We start from the raw sequence: 24,984 nt of genomic DNA on the forward strand, positions 1-24,984 counted from the left end.
TGTCTACATTGCTAGTTTTAGCCCTGTAGCAGCCCAAGTTAGTGACCAGGCTCTGAGACTTGCTATCCCAGTTCTTTTTTGCAGTGTAGAGGTACCCAAAGTTATTCATATGGGTTGGGGTCTTTGCTTACTCATCTTTGACATAGCAACAGTGCATTTTTTTAAATCAGAACAGCATTTTAATAAATATGATTGTAAAACTTTAAAATTGGCAGTACTCAAAATTATATTTGTTTTTGCTGTGTTAACATTTTTCTCCACATACAAGTTTATACAAATGCACAGTATAGGGTGACCAGATGTCCCGATTTTATAGAAAAAAAACAAGGAATACTTGTGGCACCTTAGACACTAACAAATGTATTTGGGCATAAGCTTTTGTGGGCTAAAACCCAAGTCAGCAGACGCATGCAGTGGCAAATACAGTAGGAAGATATATATAAACACACAGAGAACATGAAGAAATGGGTGTTGCCATACCAACTCTAAGGAGACTAATCAATTAAGGTGGGCTATTATCAGCAGGAGAAAAAAAAACTTTTATAGGGATAGTTCTGATATTTGGGCCTTTTTCTTGTATAGGTGCCTATTACTCCCTACCCCATCCCGATTTTTCACACTTTCTATCTAGTCACCCTAGCACAGTAATAGCGTTTTTAGATTTTTTTTCTTCTGTTCTTATATGGGAAACCACCACCTATGCCAGTTCTTTACAGGAAGATACAGGACACATACCATGTGTATTAAAAATCCGCAGGGAAAGTAATTACTCCTACGTGTGCAAGAAGCCACTTTCAATATGTAAAGGTCGGGGTTCGGTTTCAGTCCTATTTACAAGACACCACATCACACCAATCACATTGTAGAAGCGAACGGATCGATTTGTTTTCCACCAGGGCTCGCTTGGAATTATCCCGGGCCAACCTCTCTCCTCCCGAGCTCCGCTACTCAATCCGATTTTATTTCCACATGCAAAAAAATACAGAACCGCCCCTCCCCCCAAAATAGTAAAGAAAAAAAACGACCCCAAAACCAACCCCTTTAATTTCCCCTCAAAACGGAGGGGGGGCAAAGTTTCCAGGATGGGCTGAAAATATATTTTGGGGGACGGGGGAGCCAGGCCAGCCCCGTGGGTCAGTGCCAGACTGGAGTGGGGGTGCCCAGGCCCCGCCAGGCAGGGGGCCCGGGACACCAGCAGCTCCCCTCTCCCCGGACCGCGCGGAGCGGCTCTGAGCCCCGAGCGAAATTTTACGGCCGAGCTGGAGCGGAGGAGGCGGCGGCAGCAGCAGCAGCAGGAGGAGCCGCCGCCCTCCTGTTCGTCCTCCCCGGCAACGGCGCCGCCGACTCCCGGGCCCGCTCCGCTGCCCGCGGCCCCGGGCGCTTGGCCTGAGAAGCGGCGCAGGCAGCGGCGGCGGCGTCTCCCTTCCGCATTTTCCTGGGTCTCTCTCGGGCAGTGACGTGACGTGCTGACGGCGGGCCCGGCCCGGGGAGCTTGGCCGCTTCCACTCAGCTCCGAGCTCGGCCCCTCCCTCCCCTCCCGCCCGCCCCGCCGCAGCCACCGCCGCCGAGCTCGGCCCAGTCGCGCTGCGAGAGGCCGCCCCGAGCCGAGCGCCGCCGCCCGCCACCCCGCACGGTAAGCAGCGCGGGCCGGGCCTTCTCCTCCCCGTGCCCGCACCAGGCCGCGGCGCGGCGCCGCAGTGCAGGCCCGGAGGAGGCCGCAGCTAGGCCGCGCCAGGGCTCCGGCAGGAGCGGGCCGTAGGGCCGCGAGCCGAGCTCCCGCCGCGCGACTGGGTGCGGCTGGGTGCGGCGCAGCCGGGGCCGGGCCGTGTGGGGAGCAGGGTCTGGGCCGGGCCGGGCCGGGGGGCGGCGGGGCCAGGCCGCGGGCTCGGCCGTGGGGGGCTCTCGGAGCCTGTGGAGGAGGAGACAAGATGGCGGCGGGGCACAGAGGCTGCGAGAGGCGGGGGCAGGGCGCCGGCCGCCATCTTGAATTAATCGCTCGTCCCAGCAGCCAGGCTTCCCCGCGTGCGGGCCGGGCCAGCGAGGGCGGCCCCAGCCCCCCATCCCGGCGCTGGCGCTGTCCGCCCCCGGCGGCTTCCTGGGCCGCTGCAGCGCCAGGCCCGCCAGCAATGGCCCCCGCACTGCGGAGGGAGGAGGGCGCCCGCCCTGCCGCCGCCGCCACCACCCCCCCCCCCTCGGGAGGGCGCAGGGCAGGGCAGGGCGCGCCGCGCTGCAGTCCGACACGCACCCCTCCCCCCGGCGGTGCCTTGAGCGCGGCAACGCTGCCTTGTTGCGAGCGCCGAGCGGGGGCCCTCGGCACGGTTCCCTGCCCATCCAGCGGGCTCTGCGGGCGAGGGGGAGCCCGGGAAAGGCTCCCTTCCGTGGGAAGAATGGCTGCCTGCCTAGCGGGGGCAGTGAGTTCTCCCCCAGCCCCGGCTGTAGAGCCCCCTTCAGTGAAGAGTTTCAAAGAGATACTCGGGGCTAAATGTTTCCCCGATTTTAGGCTTTATTAAAATCAGCACAGACATCGTCTGACCCAAAACATCCCCCGTGACCCTCTTTTCTTAATCCAGAGGAAACAGCCTTTTGCCCAGTGTCTGCGAATCCAGCTGAGTTAGTGCAGGAGAGTGAACATGAGTTTGGAGCCTGGCTGTAGGCCACAGGGAAACTATGCTGGATTTGCTGCCCAAACTGAGGGAGATGCAGAAAAAGAAACAAGCAGCTAACGATATTTGGAACATTTGTCATGGTTTTCGGACTTACTTGTGAAGTTGAGCCCTTGCTTTATAAAGGTGTAGTTTTGAACATGATTCTTCCTTTGTGTGTGTGTTACATTCTCAGTGATCAAGTCAGGCAGAGGAACAGTAATTCTGTACGGTTTCAGCACAGTAATAAGTTGCTGGTAGGCTAAGGCATTGGACTGCTCAGGGCTTTAACCCAATTATGGGGACACAATTAGATCCCGTCTACACTACATTTACTACCCTACTTTTAAAACTGGGATGTGACCAGATCAGGGAAAATCTTGTAATTGGTTCTCCTGACTCAATTATACTTCTGATGTAGATGGGGGTCTTTCACTGGGGATGGGAGGTAGGGGATTTTGCTGATTGCTCTTCACCAGTGGAAGTGGGGTCAGGATTTTGTTGTGCTTTTAAGAAATTCTGTACAGGGATGAGGGAGATTTTGCTATGTGTATTGGTATTTTTATGGGAATGGAGGTGGGTGAAGGATATTTGTGTATTACTCTCATCCGTAAGGATGGAGAAATGATTTTGCTGTATCTTAGGGTTTGTCTACACTTAATACACTAGTAGCATTCCTACAACTGTACTGCTGTAGTACTTCAGTGTAGACGCTACTTATGCTGACAGGACATAGTCTCCCATGCACGTAAGTAATCCACCTCCCTGAGGGGCAGTAGCTAGGTTGACGGAAGAATTTTGCATGTGAATTTAAGGTTAACTTAACTACGCTGCTCAGGCATGTGGATTTTTCACACCCCTGAACAACGTAGTTATGTTGACGTAATTTTCTAGTGTACACCAGGCCTTAGTCTTCCCCCTCTTGCTTCTTTTGGAAGCGGGTTGGGTAGTGGAATATGTGTGTTTCAGTGGCATATTATAATCTCACTCTCTCCTGCACATGTTCTTTCTCCGTTCATGGCTTTCTTGAATGATTATATTTAAGGTCAGAGTTATGGGGAAAGACGTAAATAACATCTGGGGAAATGAAGGGTTTTGTAGGGTTTTTTTTTATTGAATTGCCAGCATTTTAATATAATTTGTATTCCAAATATATTTTTTCTTACTTGTTCTCATATCAGAAATTTGCCTTGATTTTCATTTGCCCAAATAAAGCTATATTGCTTATATAAGCAGATATAATAAGCATCCTGTTAGCGCTGTCTTCATAATTTAGCTTTACAGACTAAACTATATAATATTTAAGATAATACTTACTCTAGATCCACATGAAACTGACTTAGTCCCTGATCCTTCAGTTGGATTTGACTGTGCAGGCGGATCTGTATACCTGCAAAGAGGCTCTTTGAAGCCATTGAGGTTCTACATGGGTGCAGAAGTCTCTGCATGGATCTAGTTGTAGGAACGGAGTCTTAAAATGTATTAAGGCAAATCTTATTTATTCCGGTAGAGGCTAGCTTAAAAAAAAATCATAAGACTTCTATGTTGTACAAGTTACAAGTGGTAGAAAGTCTATCCTTGATTCACCCACTAAATCTTAAAAATCCACTTGCTTGGAAAGCTTTCTCAGATGACTGAAATCCAACATTTGCAGAATGTAAGATAACATTTGCAGAAATTCTGATCTCAACGGTTGAGCATGAACAGAGTGCAAACAAATATAATGCTGTCTTCCTGAATTTGCAGATGGACAGCTCTAGCACCTCTACTGTTGTTGGTATCTTTACTAAGTTGCATCAGGGTGAGCACTGACCAGAGACTTGTCAGTTTTTACTGTTACTATTCAGAATCTATGGGCAGCCTTGAGTAGTTATGAGAATCAGGTCAATTGCACTCTTTTGGAACTTAGAACAGTAGTAGAGAAAAGCAATGGAGTTATTCCTAGGGGAGAAGGACCCAAAAGGAGAAGCTGAGTAATGGAGACCTCCCTGTGCAGTAGCCAGAAATTTGAGGGAAGGATAGGATAACAGATGGATAACATCCATCGCAGGAGCAAGGAGGCCCGTGGCGTGGGAGTGGGGAATAGAAAGTGTGAACGCTCCTTCCAGCAGCCAGTGGGAATTGGGGCTTCAAAGTCATCAGACTCTAACTTATCAAAGGTTAATATGTATGACAAGATGGAGTCATTAAGTAGGGTCCATAAATAGTACTTCTACTTGGCATTGCTTGGGGACAGAGCAGGTCACTCCATCTTCTTTGTCAGTTTTTGGCTGCCAGGTTTAGTTCTTGCTACTAGGTATCTGATAAATTTACAAGTTCTGTGGGTGCATTAATGAGGGGGATGCATAGAGGGGTATGTTAGAGAGGATAAGTTAGAAAAGAGCAATAAATGACAGTAGAGAACATAATGTAGGGAAAGATTGAGAGATCAAAATGGGTGGAGAAAGAGAGAAGGAAAAGAAGCAACCATAAGAAGGCATCACAGGAAAACATACTATTGTAGGAAAGAAATTCTTAATAGACTTAATAGACCTGAACTTGTTTAATTACTAAAGCTGAACAAATTTGGGACTGGTGATTAATACTTGTATAAATGTTTATCTTAGAATACCTGGGGTGCTAGAGTTCTTGCTTTTCTATGATAACAAAAGTTGACAAATCTGATCTTTCCCATATCCAAAGTTAAAAAAGTTTCTTCCTAATGAGTATTTGGGGTCCTAGATCTGTGGAGGGATCTGCTTGGGCAGAGTGCCATTGACATAATATCTTAACATTCAAAGTGGCTTGGTTGATCTCAACAGAACTCGATAACAATCTGTCAGTGCAGATCCCTTTTCTTCGACTAGAGTCCTCCACAGTCTATTCAGTGTAGATCTCTTTTCAGAATCTAGGGTCGTTCAACTGGACTTTTCCAAGTAACAAAGGAGTCCACGAACAAAGTATCATTTTTACCTCAGACTGCAACTGCGGTTCTCATAGTTTAATTTCTGGCTACACTCCTTCACCCCCCCCACCCCAACTTGTTTACATTATTTTTCTTAACAGGAGGATTTGTTAGCTGGGAGTAGCAGAGGATTAGGTTGTGCAAGGATGGGGTTGGAATATATTTGCTTCTGGCTGGGTGTGTGTGTTTGGAAATGTTTGTTTGTTTATATTTCAGATAAACTCCCCCATGCAAAAACTTAATTAATATAAAGGAAAGATGGAGAATGAAAACAAACTGTTGAAGTTTTCAGTTAAGGTTTCCACAAAAATCTTAACTCTTTATATTGGGCTCATGCATTGTAATAATGCATTATGGTGATAGTGCGGGGTTCCTGCCCATTATTGGCAAAAGTGTTTGGAGGGAGGAAAACCACATGCCTTCCTCCTACTGACATAATTCTTCCTATTGGAAGAAGTCTTCAAGGAGATTCTGTGGCCTCTCCCTAGTCTTACACATCAAATCCCCCTAGCTTGGGATTTGTACTGGCTCTTATTTTGGCCAGACTGGTTTGCTCAACCCTAATTCTAAAGCATATATGCAAGGGGGTAGAGTTAAGGTTAGAGTGGTAAATTGTAATGAGAAATTTCTTAACCTTTTAGTATTTAGATTTTTGGGGGGATAGGGTGATTTAAGATCTAATCAGTTACTATTCATCAAAGAAGTTTTGATGCTGTATCAAACTATAGAGAGTTGATAGAATTCTAAATTTGATAGTGTTTGAGACCAGATGGTATTTTTAGTCTAAAAGCAAATGGGTGACGCTTCTCTGGGGAGCCTCTGCATAATCTCACTCATGAGATTCAAAGTGCCTGTGACATGGGGGTCTGGAACCTTGTGGCAATAACCATATGGGACCCTGAGGGAGGTATGAAATGCAAGCCCTAGCTACCTTAGTTCCTTTCTGACTGCCAAAGGCTGTGAACGTAAGGGACCCTAGAGCAGTGTCCATTTCTGATTCTATTAGACATCTACCTTTACTCACCTTGAGTAATTTTGTAATCATTATTAATTTGAGAACTCCTTAGCCCATCATCCATCTGGGTTGTACTACTTACCAGTCTCTCGTGAGTGGATATTTGCAGAGGTTTCCCTCTTTGGGGAATACCTGTATGTATTCACTTTCTCTGCCCTTCTTCCTCAGAATTTTCTATACCTCCTTGAAGTATGAGGTTCAGGAAAAATGAACTGAGGTGTGTAGGGGTCATCTACGCTTTGTTCAACCTCTGAATGTTCAGTCACATGAGATGCTTTTGGGAGCCCCAAAGGGTATGGCTTTCCAGAGATTTAGGAACCGCACAGGCACCTTGAGTGAAATCTTGGCCATACTGAAGTCCAGGGGCATTTTGCTTTTGACCTCAATGGGGCTAGGATTTCACTTCTTGAATAAGAGTGTGAGATATGCATAGGGAACTCTCTGAGAACTACAGTTACTGGGCAAGTAACCTTTCTCTTCTTTATTTTTTTCAGGCACTGTGACTGATGAGAATTAAAGGCCATGGATGAAGATGGACTTGAACTGCAGCCACATGAGCCAAACGCGTTTTTTGACCCAACAGGTCTGACAGGAGATAAAGCATATGAGGCCCTTCATGTTAAACATAAAATAGATTATAACCAGTCCGTTGTCGTTACTGAATAGTGCTGGGCTGTTTTGTTATTATTTTTGGACTGAATGCTGTACTTGTGATTTTATTTTTAGTTCAGAACAAACTAAAGTAACTAAAATGTATTGGCTACAGGATACTCTGAAAGGAGAAGTGTTTGGGGGTTATGGCAGACGCTCAAAAATGGCTGACCTTACCCATAACAAAATTTATGGTCTCTTTTAGTTGAATGCTAGAAAACTGGTTTATGTTAATTTGTCAAAGAAATGCCAGTGGCTAATAAGAAAGTAACAGTTTTTTAGTGCTTTTTCAACTACCATATCTCTCTGTAAATAGATATGGTCAAAGATACCAGAATGCTTGTGGTAGATAGATATGTTGTTTATAAGCTGAAGACAAATTGTAATAATTTTCAGCTGATAAATATCAGCCATGTTCCTTGAATTACTGTGGATGTTTTAAACATTGGTTTAATTATATTTTTCAGGGTCTGATGCAGCACATATGGATGGAGATCAAATTGTTGTGGAAGTGCAAGAAACAGTATTTGTTTCAGATGTGGTGGACTCAGACATAACTGTGCATAACTTTGTTCCTGACGATCCAGATTCTGTAGTCATCCAAGATGTCATTGAGGATGTTGTTATTGAGGATGTTCAGTGTTCAGATATCATGGAGGAGGCAGATGTGTCTGAAACTGTCATTATTCCTGAACAAGTGCTGGGCACAGAGGTAGCAGATGAAGTTTCTTTAGCACACTGCACTGTTCCAGATGATGTTTTAGCTTCTGACATAGCAGCAGCAGCATTGTCTATACCAGAACATGTACTGGCAAGTGAATCAATGCATGTACCTGAAGTTGGTCATGTGGAACATGTGGTTCATGATAATGTTGTAGAAGCAGAAATTGTCACCGATAGTCTGGGAGAAGATGTAGTTTCTGAAGAAGTGTTGGTAGCAGATTGTGCCTCAGAAGCAGTGATTGATGCCAATGGAATCCCTGTGCAGCACCACGATGATAAGGGCAACTGTGAAGATTACCTTATGATTTCCTGTAAGTTTATGGGGAAAGCAGTAAAAGATAGAGTGAATGACATTGACTGGGGTGCTGTTTGAAAATTTTTGTTCCTTTTAAATAATGCCAGAGAGAAAGAGAGCTTTCTGAAATATTTATAAGAACGAAGTCTCATAAATATGCATGAATATTTTCTGTTATAATTGTGTTCCTGCTGAGGTGGTTTATTTATGAAGCTAATATAGATAAAGTAATTTTTCCAGCTATCTGATTATTAAAATAAGCCTTTTAAAATAAAATACTCATGTATTAGTTTACAGAACAATATTTTATGTGAATACTTTCTGTAACGAAGATGTAAAATGCCACTTACTTAATAACAACTATAGGAAATAAACCTGGCATTGCTCCAGCATATACATTTAGACAAATGTATATGTTGCAAAATCACTAAGAAAGCAAAAGAATGGTTTCACATAAGTGGAAGAGGGACAGCCACAGAACTGTTCTATTTTTCTGCAGTTTGAAAAATGTCTTGCATCTGAAATACTATCCTTAGTGTTTTTGCTAATCTCCTCTTTTAGGTATATAAATACAGGTAGCAATAACTTTTTTCTTTTCTATTATAACGTGTTTCTTCTCTTGAATAAACTGAACATGTGAGGGTACACTATTAGCAAAAAGGACAGCCACTATTGCACATATTTGGGAAGCTCCCTTGAACTCAAGATTTTCGTTTTTGAATATTTTTAAGCCCCTTTGTACCAGTAGAATGGTCTATTAGAGTTGCAATATTGAAACAGGTGCGTGGGTGTGGGAGGGACACCACCAAATCATAAAGTTAATTCCTCTGTGGGAAATAAGCCTTTGCTCAAACTAACACTGATTTTAATGGTGTTATCTGATTAACATTCTTGGGTACTATATAATTTATGAAAGATATTAAACAGGTTTTTGTCGTAGAATCATTGAAATAGAACAGACATATTGTATCATTTAGCCCATTTACGTTGACCCTTGCAGGATTATTTGTTTTGTCTAGATTTTAATGACTCAAATAATGGAACTTAACTGATGTCATATATTGATTGATTCTTGCTTCGTTTCCAGTACAGGTTCTTTGACTAGTTCTTCATTGTCTGCATGTTGTTCTTTGAATATTTCTTTTTTTAATGGAATTGTAGTTTGTTTTGGCTTAACTATAATATCGTCTTCTGCACTCATAGATTTGAATATTTCTTCTCCTTGCCTCCATGATCACTTGATTTCTTAATTCCCTAACAGTTGACTTCCTAGTGTTGAATACCCTTGTGTAGCTGTGTTTTAAAGTAATATGGAGATTGACTTAATGGTCCCTAACTAAGAAACCATCCTTTTGTACTTCTTAACTGTAGAGAGTAATTGACTGAAAACATGAGATAACCTCATCATGTTTAACAGAACCAAGATTTTTTATTCTTAGTCAGTTACTTCCACTTGGTGAGAAGTAGATCCAGGGTGGTTCCTTCACTGACTTGATTCTTTACTTTCATTGCTATTAAATGCCAGTGTGTTTTTAAATATTTTTGTAATATATTTGGCTCTTCTAGCTCAGGTACTTAAGTAAATTTAATATTTTATATTCACCCTTTGTTGCAAAGCGTATCTATTGTTTTTCTTTATATTTTGAATTGAATGTGCATTCTAGAATTTGAGTTAAATGAAAGTGTCCTCCATTACCTTCTACTGTATTTAAAGCCTGCCTAACAAGTTCTACTGGTTTTGAAGTCAGGAGGTTAGTAATCCCTCTTAAGTGGAGATTGTCTAATCTAAATAGTCACTTCATTATAGAAAAAAAATCAAATGATCTTTAAATTCAAAACCGTCCTCTTTACGTCTACAGTATATGTCTGTCTTGGTCTTCAGGCTCAATCTTCTCCATTCTTCAGTTGCACTTGGTACCAGATGGCTCTCAGAGAAGATCACCAACATCAATCTCACCTTTAATTCCCCCCCCACACACCAAGTCCCAGAGATCATTCTTGATTCTATCACAACTTTTTTCACTTATATTTATCTAAATTACGCATCCTGGGCAAATGGGTGAGTAGAATTTTGTGAGGTTGACTTAATCTAAGGTACCTGCATCATAGTATCTAAATGCTGCCGGTTTCCATGTGTACTACAATACATGAACATTTGCCTGTTTTCCTCAGAATACTTTTGCCCATCACTTGAGAAGCAGAATATTACTCTGTTCACTTTATATGGGTCACAAGTTACCTGTCCCATATTCTTCATTGGAATTCCTAGGTAAGATCACTTGCCACCTTCTTTCTGTCGGTTGGTTCCCTTTCATTGTTTTCCCTTTGCTGGATAGGCTACTCTTTGTACCTGGCTTCTTCTTAATCTGAGCATCATCTCATTTTTCAAGATTGGTTTAGCTGTTGCTCAGGTGAGAATGGTTGAGTGAGTGTCTAACAATTGAATAAAGAAAAGGAGTACTTGTGGCACCTTAGAGACTAACAAATTTATTTGAGCATAAGCTTTCGTGAGCTACACTTTGCTCACTTAGCTGTAGCTCACGAAAGCTTATGCTCAAATAAATTTGTTAGTCTCTAAGGTGCCACAAGTACTCCTTTTCTTTCTGTGGATACAGACTAACACGGCTGCTACTCTGACAATTGAATGGCTCCACACATGCTTTTCTTATTCCTTCTTCCTCTCTTCTCATTTATGGATTGAACTGCATTTTCTTTTCTGATAGTACCTGTCTTAGTGATCTACATTCTGTGAGACTTTCCTTCAGCAAATTTATCTACTGTTTGAATCATCCTTTTCCCATTACAAATGGAATCTAACATGTAAATGAGACTGCCTTGATTTCCTTGGATATTGCTTCCAAGATAATGCTTCTTACCACTAGCGATGCTCTCTTTTTGTGTAGATACTCTGTCTTTGCCCTCAGAAACTCAGTTGTTTGTTCTGAACTGGGTCCTGGCTATTTATACCTAACTCAGCTCTGCCTTTGGATCCCTAAGCAGAGAATGAAAACCACTGCCAGATGTTAAGCAGCCTGGGAAAGGATTCCAAGAGTTTTGATAAACCACACTTTTCCTTTTATCCATGCCAGAAAAAGTTATTTAAGGAGGACTCTTGAGATATCTTGGCCAGAAGGGGACAGATTATGGACAGACACACATCAATCCAACTCCTCTAGTCATAGACCGAAATTATGATTTGGAAAGCCATTTCTTCCTAAATGGAAATGTAGCATTTTAGTAAAATGTTAAAAAATGGCCATAGACAGAAAGATGTTGGAGTTTATCATGGAGGACAGTACCTTTAGAGCTGGACATCCAACTGAAATTAAGGTTTCTACATTCCGGATTTTACTCAGTTCGTCAAAGCAGGAGACATGCAATTAGCTTTTTGTCGCTGAACAGAGGCAATAGAAACAGCTGCATCAGAAGAGAAGTTGTGCTGGATGTTCTCAGTATATTTTGTACAATAAGAATGGTAAAATATAAATAATCAGTATGGGAAATCTGAAGAGATGAAGGTTAATCTAGGAAACTTTGTATTTGTCCAGTATTCCGCAAATCTAGGAAATTGTCTGATGTCAACAGGTATAGCAGGCACATTACGTTCACATCCTAATCAGGCCTAGAGTAAGAAATATTTGATTCATGTACCAGAACCAACATTTTCAGTACAGGACCTTTTCAGAACCAAGGGTATTCACAAAGATGGTAACAGTGATTGTATAATTACTTAGGTTTAGAAGGGGCACATTCTCCCCCACCCCCTTGGATGATATTTTTATAAAGTCAAGAGCAATGGACCTAGTCAACAGAACCATAATCCATATGACTTCAGTAGTGAAGAATCATGGTTTTGTAGCAGATATAAAAAATGTTTTTGTTTTACAGGCTGTCTTCATCAACAACCTGGGAGTACAGAGCTATTTTCTCTTGAGGAGATTCTTAAAGGTGCAAGACATAATAATAGTTTTTTCCGTCAAAAAAGTAACATTTGCTGTCAGACCCTATCTAACCATTATAATGGTACTGTGCATAACTGTCCTGCCCAAGAATGTTTGAGATCACTGTGTGTTGATCATAAAGTGGAAGACATTAGGATGCATTGGTAAGAGTTATATTCAAGAGCTTAGTTTTTACTGTGCTGGGTAGACAGGAGCCAAATTATGGGAATTGGAGCTACTTTGCTGCAGAGCCCACCAAGACCGACTAATGACAGATATCAGCCTTGAGTCTTGGGAAACGTATCTATGATAGAGTTCTGTTTCTTGGGATTGTAGGAAGTTCGCAGTGTCCTCTCACCATTAAAGAAATATCAGGATGGCCTGGCATTGTGTTGGACACCATCGTAACTGTGTTCTGTGTGGAAAAGAAAGTGGGCACAAGATATACTAGTCTACATCAGGAAGTAAAATTGCCACTTTCAGTGAACAGAAAGTCTGGCCTTTCAAATACAAATAAACAGTGTAAATGTTCAGATTGAGCAGAAAGTCAGTTGGGGAAATACAGCCTGTATAGGAACCTTCTTGAGTATAAACATTATGGAAGAATGCAACCACCTTTTGCGTTAAGGAAATACTAAACTAAGCAAGTTGTTCTAGTTGGCAAACAACTTATCCTAAGTATTTTGTCTGTTACCTGTGATAATGAGAATTTTTGCCAACGTAAGGACAGAACTCACGTTGTTCTTATTGTTCCAGACTGACTTGGGGCCAGATTCTTATCTTAGTGAAATTGATGTAAATGTGGAGTAATTTTTTTGGATTCAGGGGCTGGATTGATGATGCATTTATTGATGAGTATGTACATGTAAAAGGATGGCACCTGAATTGTGCCCAATTTGTATATTTTTTGGAATAGAGAAATGTAAGAAGATTATACCATTTGGTCTTTCCAGGGTCACATTTTGACATAGTTTGTAGTGCAATTCGTTCATATATAAGAATTTTTCATTTTAGATGTAATGTTTGGTGGGAAGCAAATGCTGTAGTAGTATGATGATGATGGGCGATCATTTGTTACTGAGTATGATCATCTTCCATGGGAGTTATGGGTCCTCAGGTGGCTAATAAGGCCAATCCTTGAACCACATGTTCCATTACAATGAGGACAGATGTTTTCAGGCTCAGCAGGAGGCTGTTGACCATGACAGGAGACCTGTCTCTCCTTCCTCCTGTGCCTCTTGTCCTCTTCAGCTTGTCAGCGAGCAAGTTCAAAATGCAGGGGACCATCACGTAGGACTTCGCTCCATTTTAAACAATCCTGGGCAAGTGTCTCCCAAGTATCAATGTCAATATTAAATTTTTTTAGGTTGTCCTTCAGCAAGTCCTTACAACGCTTCCGTTGTCCACCCATGTTACGGTAGTAGTATAGTAGACAATTATATATTAATAACATTGAATTAATCTGTTAAGCTATATTTTGTTTTTCCTTGTACTGCTCTTAGTCATTCCTTTATTATCTCTTGGTCTTACTGTTATTCTTCCATATGGAGACTATCTAGATATGCTTTAGATCAGGGGTTCTCAAGATTTTTCATTTTGTGGACTACATTAACAGATTATTTTATGGACCACTTCTACGTTTGTGCACAATTATGCAGTCCACCTTCCTCTTCCATTTGTGATCACATAAAATCACTGTAGCAACTATAGCAATTGCATACAAAGAAAAGTAACCTTAGGAAAGTGTATTTTTTGCCATTTTTTAAAGTAAATTTAGCAACTGGAAACGAGAAAAGAGCCAGCGTCATGTGATCGGTGAGCTCTCTGAAGACCACCAGCAAGTGCCTTGTGGATCATAGTTTGGAAACTTCTGTTTTAGAAAAAGTATCTAGTTTCTTAGGGTATCTGTTTTGTTTTGCTTTTATTTATTTTCTTGGAGAAGCAGTCTCCACCCAGAAGTAAAATTCTGGTATAGAGGAATCAAAACATAGCCAGTTCATTTACTAAGTTTTTATAAAGTTTATCAGATTTTAGTTAATATTTATAAAAGTTACGTCTTACAGCTGTGGAGTAAAGTAGTTCTGGCTCTTCTTTTCAGTAACATGGGTTGCGATCAGTTTAACAAGGGCCCAGTGTACCTACTGGGAAGGCCACAATCCTTTAGTAAAAACTGGTGAGCGTGCATTCTTTGAGAAATTAAATTAACAGATAGGAACACATTTTCCTTTTTTACTTCCAGGAGGGAGAATATAAGAAAATGGCAGCATCCTGTGTTTGGCGCATTCATGGGTAAGACAGGTATGGGGTAGTACCCATAGATAGGTCCTGTATTTGAATTAAAAATTCAAGCATCTAAGAGGCTTCACATTTTAAACATTGACCAGGTTGATGTTTGTAAACCTCATTTTCTCTAACTGAGATTGAGAAGAAGGAAAAATACAGAAAAATGCATGGAAAGTGTTCATTTAAAAAAAAATTCACTATGTGACCAAAATAAGGTTTTTAGACTGCACCCTAAAATAAGTAATTACAAGGACGATACCAAAGCCCAAATAAACCAGTATAGATAGATGCTTCAGTGTGGCAGACACACTACATGTCTTGATCGCTAATCAACCACCCAGGTACACTGTGGATTGCAGACAATGGCCAGCAGCTGCAGCTAAACTATATTTCAGTGCAAACATGCTTTATACTTAGAGCCAATTGGAGAGGGAAATGGTGTTATTCCTGCTGGGATATATTTTTGTTTCCCCCTTGTTTCCATCTCACCTTCTGATTTCCTTTTCTCCTTGTTATCTCTGATCTTGTCTTCTGTTTTACTCTTTTCTCATCCTTTCTTCCCCATTTTTCTCCTATTGAACGTAGTGCACTGTCTATCATATTTTCTACTCTTTTCCTCTAATCTGCCAAGCACTGCTAGCATGTTAATGCTGCGGACTCTCCCAGAAATGCGTGGGAATTTTTCCTCCAAGGGGAAAATTTGGTCCTATATTTCTACACATACTCGCATTTTAAAAGTTTGACATGTTTTTGTTCTGTTTGTTAAATAGGATTATTAAAGGATACTTACATTAAATAGGAATCATATCTGAGGCTTTTATATAATGTAAAGGGGAGTCAGGAAACAAACAAATTATAATTTTGTACATTGAAATATGCACCAATTGCCTTAAAATTACATCTTTCACAAAGATTACTCTCCAGCGTAGGAAGACCTTATCCATTGTCTGGAGGAGAAGCAACTGAGTTTCTGATTCATAAGCCAGAAACCTTCTCTACTACAAATATTATTTAAAAAACAAACAAAAAACCACCATACTCTACAATTAGAAGTTTATTGTTTTAAAACAAAAACCAAAAACAATCCCTGCCTAACATAGTATTCTGGGCTCTAGAACTTTATTTTTTTCCTTGTTAAAATCCATTTAAGTCAGTGGCAAATTTCCTATTGACTTCAGTGGTGCAGTATCAAGCCCTATTGGTGAGAGAGCACAATATAGACATGATGGACAGTGCTGATAGCCAATCCAGAAGGGAGTAATTAAATCCAACAGAAGGAACAAAACAAAAAGTATACTTGAGGAATGATAGCAAAACATTTCCCCCCCATGCCAGAATTTTATTTATGGTTGGGGGTCTCATGTATATTCCAAGGAATTTTTTATAAAAGTGCATCCAGGTAGCAGAGAACATCTACTGTAAGGTTGCATTTTCAAAGTGATCTGTAATAACATATCACCATAATGTCTTACCTTTTTTCTCCATTTAAAAGGTTCTGAGTTTCATTACAGCTGTGTTAACAAGGACATTGTCTCTTGATCTAGGATCTTGTTCCTAAAGACATTTCAGATAGTACCCTTGGTTTTCTGGGACTTTGGAAGCAATATATTGTGCAGTGTTCATTCATCATTCACTTGAAAAAATAGTGTTTGGTGCATTCCTGCTGCCAGTTCTAGTGATGGGACTAGTAGATTAAAGAACATTTTGTAATGTAATATAATGCATAATATTCTCTGCAAATAGTGATACCTACTAATTTACATTCCTTGTTGAGAAATTTTATGCATATGTAAACATATGTATAGTACAGATGAGAGACAGAATACATAGATTGTATGTGGTATAAAGGTTTTATGTTGACATAATTGCACAATAATAATAATAATAATAATACCTAGTCTTGTATAGTGCTTTGCATCAGTATATTTCAAAGTACTTTACAAAGGAGGTCAGCATGATGCTCAGGATGGCTGCATTGTTCATGAGTGGTAAAACCATGATTGACTAATGAAGATCATTCCAGATGAGCCAATAAGACTTTTATACCATGTCATCATGTACTCTGTATATGCCACATGTTACAGAAAGCTATTAGAAAAATTTTTAGCATTTTAAAAGATTTTATTGGTACTGTTTTGCATTTCTTTTCCTCTTAGCTTTGTGCCTTTTGTTACCATGATTCCAAACTATACATGACTTTAAAGGAGACATAAAAACCTCAAAAAGAGACTTAAAGTATTTATTGTAGATAACGTAATATATTTTAAGTCCAATGCTTTGGACTCTGCCAGTGCTAGAAGAAAATGTTGGATCCTGTTGGAAAGGGGAAGTCCCTGTAGGGTTGTAAGATAGTGGCCTTTGTAAGCCTGTGGAAATTAATATTTTTGGATAAAAGTCCACATTTGGGCAAAGAAACATTTTGTTATGATATGTGTTTTTAAAAAATGTCAGATTTCTGAAGCTGCTTATGAGGTTGCAAGTGTTAGAAGTGTACCAGTACTAGTGACTTAGTGGGCAGAGAGCAGGTGAGCCAGTTAAAATCTGCATGAAAAATAAATTTATCACATGAATGTGGGTATGTGTGTGAGAACTATATTTTCATTTTGGTGCTTGGAGGAAGTCCGTTGAGGAGCAGCCATGAAACAGGCACAGTCTTCCTTTAAGAGATTGTTGTGTAGTGAATACAAAATAATACTGGGGAATGGATATAGGACTGTAATACTACATACAATTTAAATTCCTTTCTGTAGGAAAGTTAACAGGAATTGATTGAATCAGAATTTGTCAGTGTTAGAGTGGCAATTCATTAGTTTGAAACTGAACTTGGTCCCTTCTTTTATGAGCAAGCACGGTCTGGGATTGCTTAAAATACTACTTCTTGGTCAGTGGGAAAAGACAGATCTAGTGTTTTTGTGTTGTTAACCCCCTTTCTAACCAACTAAAGGAGCAGTATTAACAGACTTAGAAGGGAGGTAGGCCAGGTTCTCAACTGAAGGGACATCTGTAATGTGTGGCCTTATGGGAGAGGACTAAAGGATGGCCCTTGATGGGAAAGGAGTTAATAGCTTGTTGGATGTATGTGTAGAGGGGAGAAGGTCATTAAAAATTGAAGAAGTGTATGAAACCTGGGCTGTAGAATACGTACTACTATGCTGTTTTTTCCCCTCTTCTTACTGCAGTTTGACAACCATCAGGAAATATCCCAAAATAACATTCATCTTCTCTTTGCTCCAAATTGTGGTACTGGTTCTCTATGTTAGTGGTCATGGAAGGGCAACCTAGAGAAGTTGTGAAGCAGTTTTGTGGTGGTCACTGTGGCTGTTTCCTATCTCTTACTGCCTTCATCACCAGTATATTTTGGCTAGCTTGGGTCGAAATAGGGCATAAGAGCTGCCCTTGTTTCATCAAGTAGTGCAAGAACTCAAAAAGTAATAACAGAATGTTTTTTAAGTACATCAGAAGCAGGAAGCCTGCTAAACAACCAGTGGGGCCCCTGGACGATGGAGATACAAAAGGAGCAGTTAAAGATGATAAAGTCATTGTGGAGAAACTAAATTAATTCTTTGCTTCAGTCTTCACGGCTGAGAATATTAGGGAGATTCCCAAACCTGAGCAGTCTTTTGTAGGTGACACATCTGAGGAATTTTCACAAATTGAAGTGTCACTAGAGGAGGTTTTCGAATTAATTGAGAAACTTAAAACAAGTCACTGGGACCAGATGGCATTCACCCAAGAGTTCTGAAAGAACTCAAATGTGAAATTGCGGAACTATTAACTATGGCTTGTAACCTGTCCTTTAAATCTCCTTCTGTACCCAGTGACTGGAAGATAGCTAATGTAACGCCAATATTTAAAAAGGGCTCTAGAGGTGATCCAGGCAATTACAGACCAGTAGGTCTAACGTCGGTTCCGGGCAAATTAGTTGAAACAATAGTAAAGAATAAAATTGTCAGACACATAAATTGTTGAGCAAAAGTCAACATGGTTTCTGTAAAGGGAAATCATGTCTTACTAATCTATTAGAGTTCTTTGAAGGGGTCAACAGACATATGGACAAGGGGGATCCAGTGGACATAGTATACTTAGATTTCCAGAAAGCCTTTAACAAGGTCCCTCATCAAAGGCTCTTACATAAATTAAGTTGTCATGGGATAAGAGGGAAGATCCTTTCATGGATTGAGAACTGTTTAAAAGACAGGGAACAAAGGGTAGGAATAAATGGTAAATTTTCCTAATGGAGGGGGGTAACTAATGGTGTTCCCCAAGGGTCAATCCTAGGACCAATCCTATTCAACTTATTCATAAATGATCTGGAGAAAGGGGTAAACAGTGAGGTGGCAAAGTTTGCAGATGATACTAAACTGCTCAAGACAGTTAAGACCAAAGCAGACTGTGAAGAACTTCAAAAAGATCTCACAAAACTAAGTGATTGGGCAACAAAATGGCAAATGAAATTTAATGTGGATAAATGTAAAGTAATGCACATTGGAAAAAATAACCCCAACTATGCATACAATATGATGGGGGCTAATTTAGCTACAACTAATCAGGAGAAAGATCTTGGAGTCATCGTGGATAGTTTTCTGAAGACGTCCACTCGGTGTGCAGCGGCAGTCAAAAAAGCAAACAGGATGTTAGGAATCGTTAAAGGGATAGAGAATAAGATGGAGTATATCTTATTGCCCTTATATAAATCCATGGTACGCCCACATCCTGAATACTGCATACAGATGTGGTCCCCTCATCTCAAAAAAGATATACTGGCATTAGAAAAGGTTCAGAAAAGGGCAACTAAAATGATTAGGGGTTTCAAACAGGTCCCATATGAGGAGAGATTAAAGAGGCTAGGACTTTTCAGCTTGGAAATGAGGACACCAAGAGGGGATATGATAGAGGTATATAAAATCATGAGTGGTGTGGAGAAAGTGAATAAGGAAAAGTTATTTACTTGTTCCCATAATATAAGAACTAGGGGCCATCAAATTAAATTAATGGGCAGCAGATTTAAAACAAATAAAAGGTGGTTCTTCACACAGCACACAGTCAACCTGTGGAACTCCTTGCCTGAGGAGGTTGTGAAGGCTAGGACTATAACAGGATTTAAAAGAGAACTGGATAAATTCATGGAGGTTAAGTCCATTAATGGCTATGAGCCAGGATGGGTAAGGAATGATGTCCCTAGCCTCTGTTTGTCAGAGGGTGGAGATGGATGGCAGGAGAGAGATCACTTGATCATTACCTGTTAGGTTTACTCCCTCTGGGGCACCTGGCATTGGCCACTCCTCGGTAGACAGGATACTGGGCTGGATGGACCTTTGGTCTGACCCAAAGTATGGCCATTCTTATGTTCTTACGTAAGAATGCTGCTGCTATTTTTTCTAATAGGGTGATGCAGATTATCACTTTTACCTTATCTAGATGATGAAAATCTTGCGTCTTGGATTTGCTTCTCTCTCTCTCTCTCTCTCTCTCTTTTTTTTTTTTTTTTTTTTTGAAGGAATCTTAAGCAATTCTTTGTGTGGCTTCTTCCACTACAGTGTCAAACCAGTAAATTTATTTTCATTTTTAACCATTTTCAAACTGAAATGATAAAGTGAATCCTCTCTCATTTGCAGCTGTTTGTATAGATTGTGTGATCATAACATAATTTGTCTTCGTAGTGGATGATACTGGAAAGATAGAACATGAAGGTTCTGCTGAAATTACCATGGAAGCAGAGTCAGAAAGTGATCCGTGTAAAGTGGACAGCATTTGTCCAGAAGTCATCAAAGTATATATCTTCAAAGCTGATCCTGGAGAAGATGATTTAGGTAAATCAGCATGGTCATTTTAGAATATTCTAACTTCGCTTCTGAAATCCTGTATACTCTGAGACTATGGCTTTTCTCAAGTCATTTGTGAAGAGCCATGGATTCTAAATGTTAAAGAATATAAACTTTTTTTATATTATTTTTCAGTTTAGAATGTAATTTGATAGAAATGTACTTTAAAAAAACACTTTTATTCTGGTCGTCTTAATTAGGAGGCACGGTAGACATTGTGGAGAGTGAATCTGAGAATGATCATGGAGTGGGACTACTTGATCAAAACAGTGTTCGTATTCCAAGAGAAAAAATGGTTTACATGACTGTAAATGATTCTCAGCATGAAGATGAAGATTTAAGTAAGTAGGTGGCCTTTTTTTGCGGACAGGGTTTTTATTTTCAGTTATGTGAAATTATTATTAATGCTGTTTATTCTTAATTTCTTTTTCTCTTAGATGTTGCAGAAATTGCTGATGAGGTTTACATGGAAGTGATTGTAGGGGAGGAAGATGCAGCAGTGGCCCATGAACAGCAAATTGATGACACTGAAATTAAAACTTTTATGCCCATAGCTTGGGCAGCAGCTTATGGTAAGTCATGTACAAGCACTTCTTCAAGAGTGGAATTGGTGGTAGCAAAATATCTGAAAAAGCATTTACAATCAGAATGTCATAGAATCATAGAATATCAGGGTTGGAAGGGACCTCAGGAGGTCATCTAGTCCAACCCCCTGCTCAAAGAGGACCGATCCCCAACTAAATCACCCCAGCCAGGGCTTTGTCAGGCCTAACCTTAAAAACGTCTAAGGAAGGAGATTCCACGGCATTGTGTGTTGTACAGTTCCAAAATGCTGTCACCCATAAATCTCTAAACAGATTCCTGAAAAGGAAGATGAAAATTTTAAAGCAAGCCTCTCTGTTTCCATTTTAAGAGGCATTTCCTTCATATAAATAATGTAGAAGGAGGTACAGCAAGAAGTACACAGGCTTCCAGCTGAAAAATTGTATCTTGAGTACCTCTGGCCTTCACAGTTTTGGTGTACAATAAAGGCTGGCTTGGAAATAGAGAGATGAATATTTTTGTCAAAAGTGACAACCAGGAGAATGTAGGATTCATGTAAATCTTAGCTGAGAAGCAGTGTTAACTTGTGACTTTATTTTGGGGTGCCTGGATGAGTACATAAATATATAGTCTGGTACTTGGAAAATGAAATACCTTTAAAAAGCAAGCAGGAAGCGAACACTGTACTTTCCATTTAAATAATTCTTGGGTAGAACTCAGAGTTGCTCTCCAATTTTTCAGAATTGTTGTTCTTGCTTATTGGTATATGGGCACTAGTTGAGATCTGAACTGACTTTTCTCCTTGTTGGAGCAGATCATTTATGTATTTAGGTTATAGAAGCACCCAGGTACCTCATCAAGATCGGGACCCTGTATGCTAGGTGCTGTCCAAACACACAGTAAGAGACAGTCCTTGCCCCAAAGTGTTTACAATATAATTTTAAATAAATTGCTACAAGTGGTGTAACAAACTAAAAAATGAAGGATAAAGGCAACGGTGATAGGAACACATGGCTAAGTAGCTGTGTGAGTCATTTAAAAAAAAAAATCCCTTCTGTATACCTGCTTGTCCTTTATTAATTGGACGTTTCATATAGTTCTCACAGTTGAAGTGAATGTCGAGGAGGGATTTGAAGAACAACAGGGTAATGACTATACAAATTAATTTAGAGATGACAATCGAAGCTGGCATTATTAGCGACATGGAAGAGATGAGGTGAGGGATAACACAGTAAGATAGAAGAATGGATGTGTGGTGATGGGCAGCGTACTGAAGGGCCTTAAAAGATGAGAAGAAAATTGAATTTCTGATGGGAAAGGGATGCCAGTGGATGTACTCAAAAGAGGAGGAGCAATATGGGCAGAATCTTAACCCCTATGTGGATGGACTTGAGTGGACTGAAGTGGATTTTCCAGGATAGAAAAGGAGGAGATTGTATTAGTAAAGACAGGAGATGATTAGGGCTTGGGTGAGAGTATTAGTTGTTCAGACAGAAAAAATTCTAGATCTTAAAAATGTTTTTGAGGAAGAAGCAGCAAGATTTGAACATATTTTGGATGTGTGGAGCTAGAGAGAGAGTGGAATAAAAGATGACATCTCGATTACAGATCTAAGTGACATGGAACATGGTGATGATGTCAGTAGTGTCAGAGAAAGGGGGCAATGAAATGCTGAGGAAATGATTGGAAAAGATGAAGAGAACCAGGAGAAGATGGTGACATAAAAGGCAAGGAGAACAAATATGTCAAGAAGGAGAATGTTTGTTAAAAAGTGCTGAGAGATCAGTGTGGGTAGAGTTGAGACCTTTGATTTGGCCTGAAGAATTCATGCGAGACCTCAGTGAGTGCAGTTTCAATGGGGATCCAGAATGGAGTTTGAAGAACTTAAGTCAACAGTTGTAGACAGCATATTCAATGAGTTTTAAAGATGAGGGAAAAAAGGGAGGACAGTAGTCAGAAAGAGAGGTGAGACGTCTAAAGTGGAGATTTTTGAGGACGTGGGAAACAGTAGTGTGCTTGTATTGTCAGGATGTGGGATCTGATGGGAGAGGTGAGAAAAGGGGAGCGGAAGGCACGGGTGTCACTGGGGCAGGTTGAAGGGGGCTTAGAGGAGGTCAGATGAGAAACCTCAAAGTCAATGACAGGTTCAAAGGAGGAGAGCGTGATGGAGATAATGTTACTGGGGAGGTTTAAAAAATAATCACATTTTATTATTTTTTTGCTACAATGTGGCAGAATCCAGTGGCTCTACTACTCTCCATTCTAGAAAGTAGGGAAAACAGTTTCCTGTATTTGAGAACATTTAGATCCAATTTTGTCGTGTCATAATCTGTAAGGACTCTTGTGTACATACTTCAGTTATGTTTTATTGTCAGATGTGAAATTGGTTCTCCCTTCCAAAAGTATTTGTCACCTGCCACACAGACTCTTCAGCCCTTTCTCTGGCTTTCCTCAGCTGATACATGAAGTTCAGAACCCTCAGGTTATGCATGAGTCTGTTGCTGCCTACATTTTTTTCTCTCATTCATTCCTAAACACCCACTTCAACTCTTTACTTTTATCTAGCTGCTTCCTTTGTCCTCTTCCCATTCTTGTCTTCACGCCTTCTTATATGCTACCTCTTCCATCTTGAACTGCCTCACTCTCCTGGAGCATAAAGAGACCACTCTTCGTGAGACCGCTTCTCAAAGCTTACATATTCCACAAAATCTTATCAATGTTAACCAACAAAAGATGTGTTGTTAAATAAAAAACAAATCTTGATGATTTCACTTGTAGTTAAATCCATTATCTGTTGCGTTATATGTCATTCTGTTTATATGTACTGTTTGTATATTTAGAATGTAAGCTCCTTGGGGCATGGGTGATATCCTCCTCTTTTTTTTATACAGTGTTGAGCACACTGTTCATGCTCACTAAAATTAATTTGTACAAGGTTAAATCTCCGGATTTGTGTAGAGTGTGAGTTATGTATATTCATGTTGTTCTAATTCTTATTAAAGTCTCTGGCACATTCAGCAATGACTCCCAAATTAAGGGTCCAATCCTGCGAATCCTCTGCATATGGAACTTTCATTCTCTTCAGGTCAAGTCAGTTGGCTTGAACAGGATGAGCATTCACACACAGAGGTCTTACAGGATTGAACCCTAATGGAATAATGGATATCAGGTATAAATCGTGTGACTTGCACATGTTTCCTGAGATTAGAAATTCTTTGTACAGAATTACTAACCAGAAATGTATGGGAAAATCTTTTCTTAAAATGCAATATTGAGATTAGAAAGAGAGAAACCTTTGTGAAATGGACTTCTGTTTTCTTCTGTAAACTACATTGGATTTGAATCCGGATCCTTCCCCATACAAATCCAGTACCTGCACCATTCAGTTTATACTAAGTACACAGTTGTTTTAGTCCTAGATTTTGTCGTATACTGAGAAGAGTGCTTGTGGATCAATTAATTTGAATGGCCTTTTGGTTTAACAACATTACCATAGTTTAGATAAGTTATCGAGTTAAAATATTCTCTTGTCTATTTTTCATTTATCATTATATTTTCTATAGTCCAAATAAATTTTAGAGTAACTATGGTAGATAATTTTAATCTATTTTATTAGGTAATAATACTGATGGGATTGAAAGCCGGAATGGCACCGCAAGTGCTCTCTTGCACATAGATGAGTCTACTGGACTTGGGAGACTAGCTAAACAAAAACCAAAGAAAAGGAGGAGACCTGAATCCAGGCAGTACCAAACAGGTGAGTACTTAGATGCTCAGGTAATTTAGTGATAGGGCTATAAAAGTTCCTCGATAGAGACATATTGATACTCATAAACAAATGTGCATTGCCACTGAGGTCTTGAAGACACAACATTCTGTAGAGAGAATATGGTTACTTTGCTTCTTGGATTTGTTGGCAAGATGTTCAGCTTACATACCCAACTTGTATTTTCTTTTTAAAATTCTGAAATAAAAATGTTAGGAAAACTTAACTTCACAGCTTCAAATGGAAGTGAATCCTTCTCAGGCAAAACAAAAGCAATTTTGTGGCAAAAAGTTAAATTCTTATACATTTAACTTGTTAAACCAATTTGAATTGACTAGCATATACAACCTTTTTCAAAA

At 40.2% G+C, this 24,984-nt stretch overlaps 1 protein-coding gene across 5 annotated transcripts in view; it reads left to right on the forward strand.

Moving 5' to 3' along the window:
• Positions 1-24,984, forward strand: part of ZFX (zinc finger protein X-linked) — a 95,121-nt gene that overhangs the window by 64,687 nt on the left and 5,450 nt on the right. Inside the window, exons 1-9 of one of the 5 annotated variants that reach the window (XM_073357480.2) lie at positions 1,175-1,633; positions 2,571-2,789; positions 7,096-7,184; positions 7,720-8,286; positions 12,159-12,218; positions 20,155-20,304; positions 20,517-20,657; positions 20,754-20,888; positions 24,476-24,616. In XM_073357480.2, the coding sequence (XP_073213581.1) occupies positions 7,124-7,184; positions 7,720-8,286; positions 12,159-12,218; positions 20,155-20,304; positions 20,517-20,657; positions 20,754-20,888; positions 24,476-24,616 (1,255 nt within the window). In that variant the 5' untranslated portion in view covers positions 1,175-1,633; positions 2,571-2,789; positions 7,096-7,123. Of the gene's footprint in view, positions 1-1,174; positions 1,634-2,570; positions 2,790-7,094; positions 7,185-7,719; positions 8,287-12,158; positions 12,219-12,244; positions 14,501-20,154; positions 20,305-20,516; positions 20,658-20,753; positions 20,889-24,475; positions 24,617-24,984 lie in introns of those variants that run through there. The other 4 variants (XM_073357470.2, XM_073357489.2, XM_073357510.2 and 1 more) reach the window with 4 other exon arrangements.

The sequence above is a fragment of the Lepidochelys kempii genome, chromosome 1 (assembly GCF_965140285.1).
Source record: "Lepidochelys kempii isolate rLepKem1 chromosome 1, rLepKem1.hap1, whole genome shotgun sequence".
Taxonomy (NCBI): Eukaryota; Metazoa; Chordata; order Testudines; family Cheloniidae; genus Lepidochelys; species Lepidochelys kempii.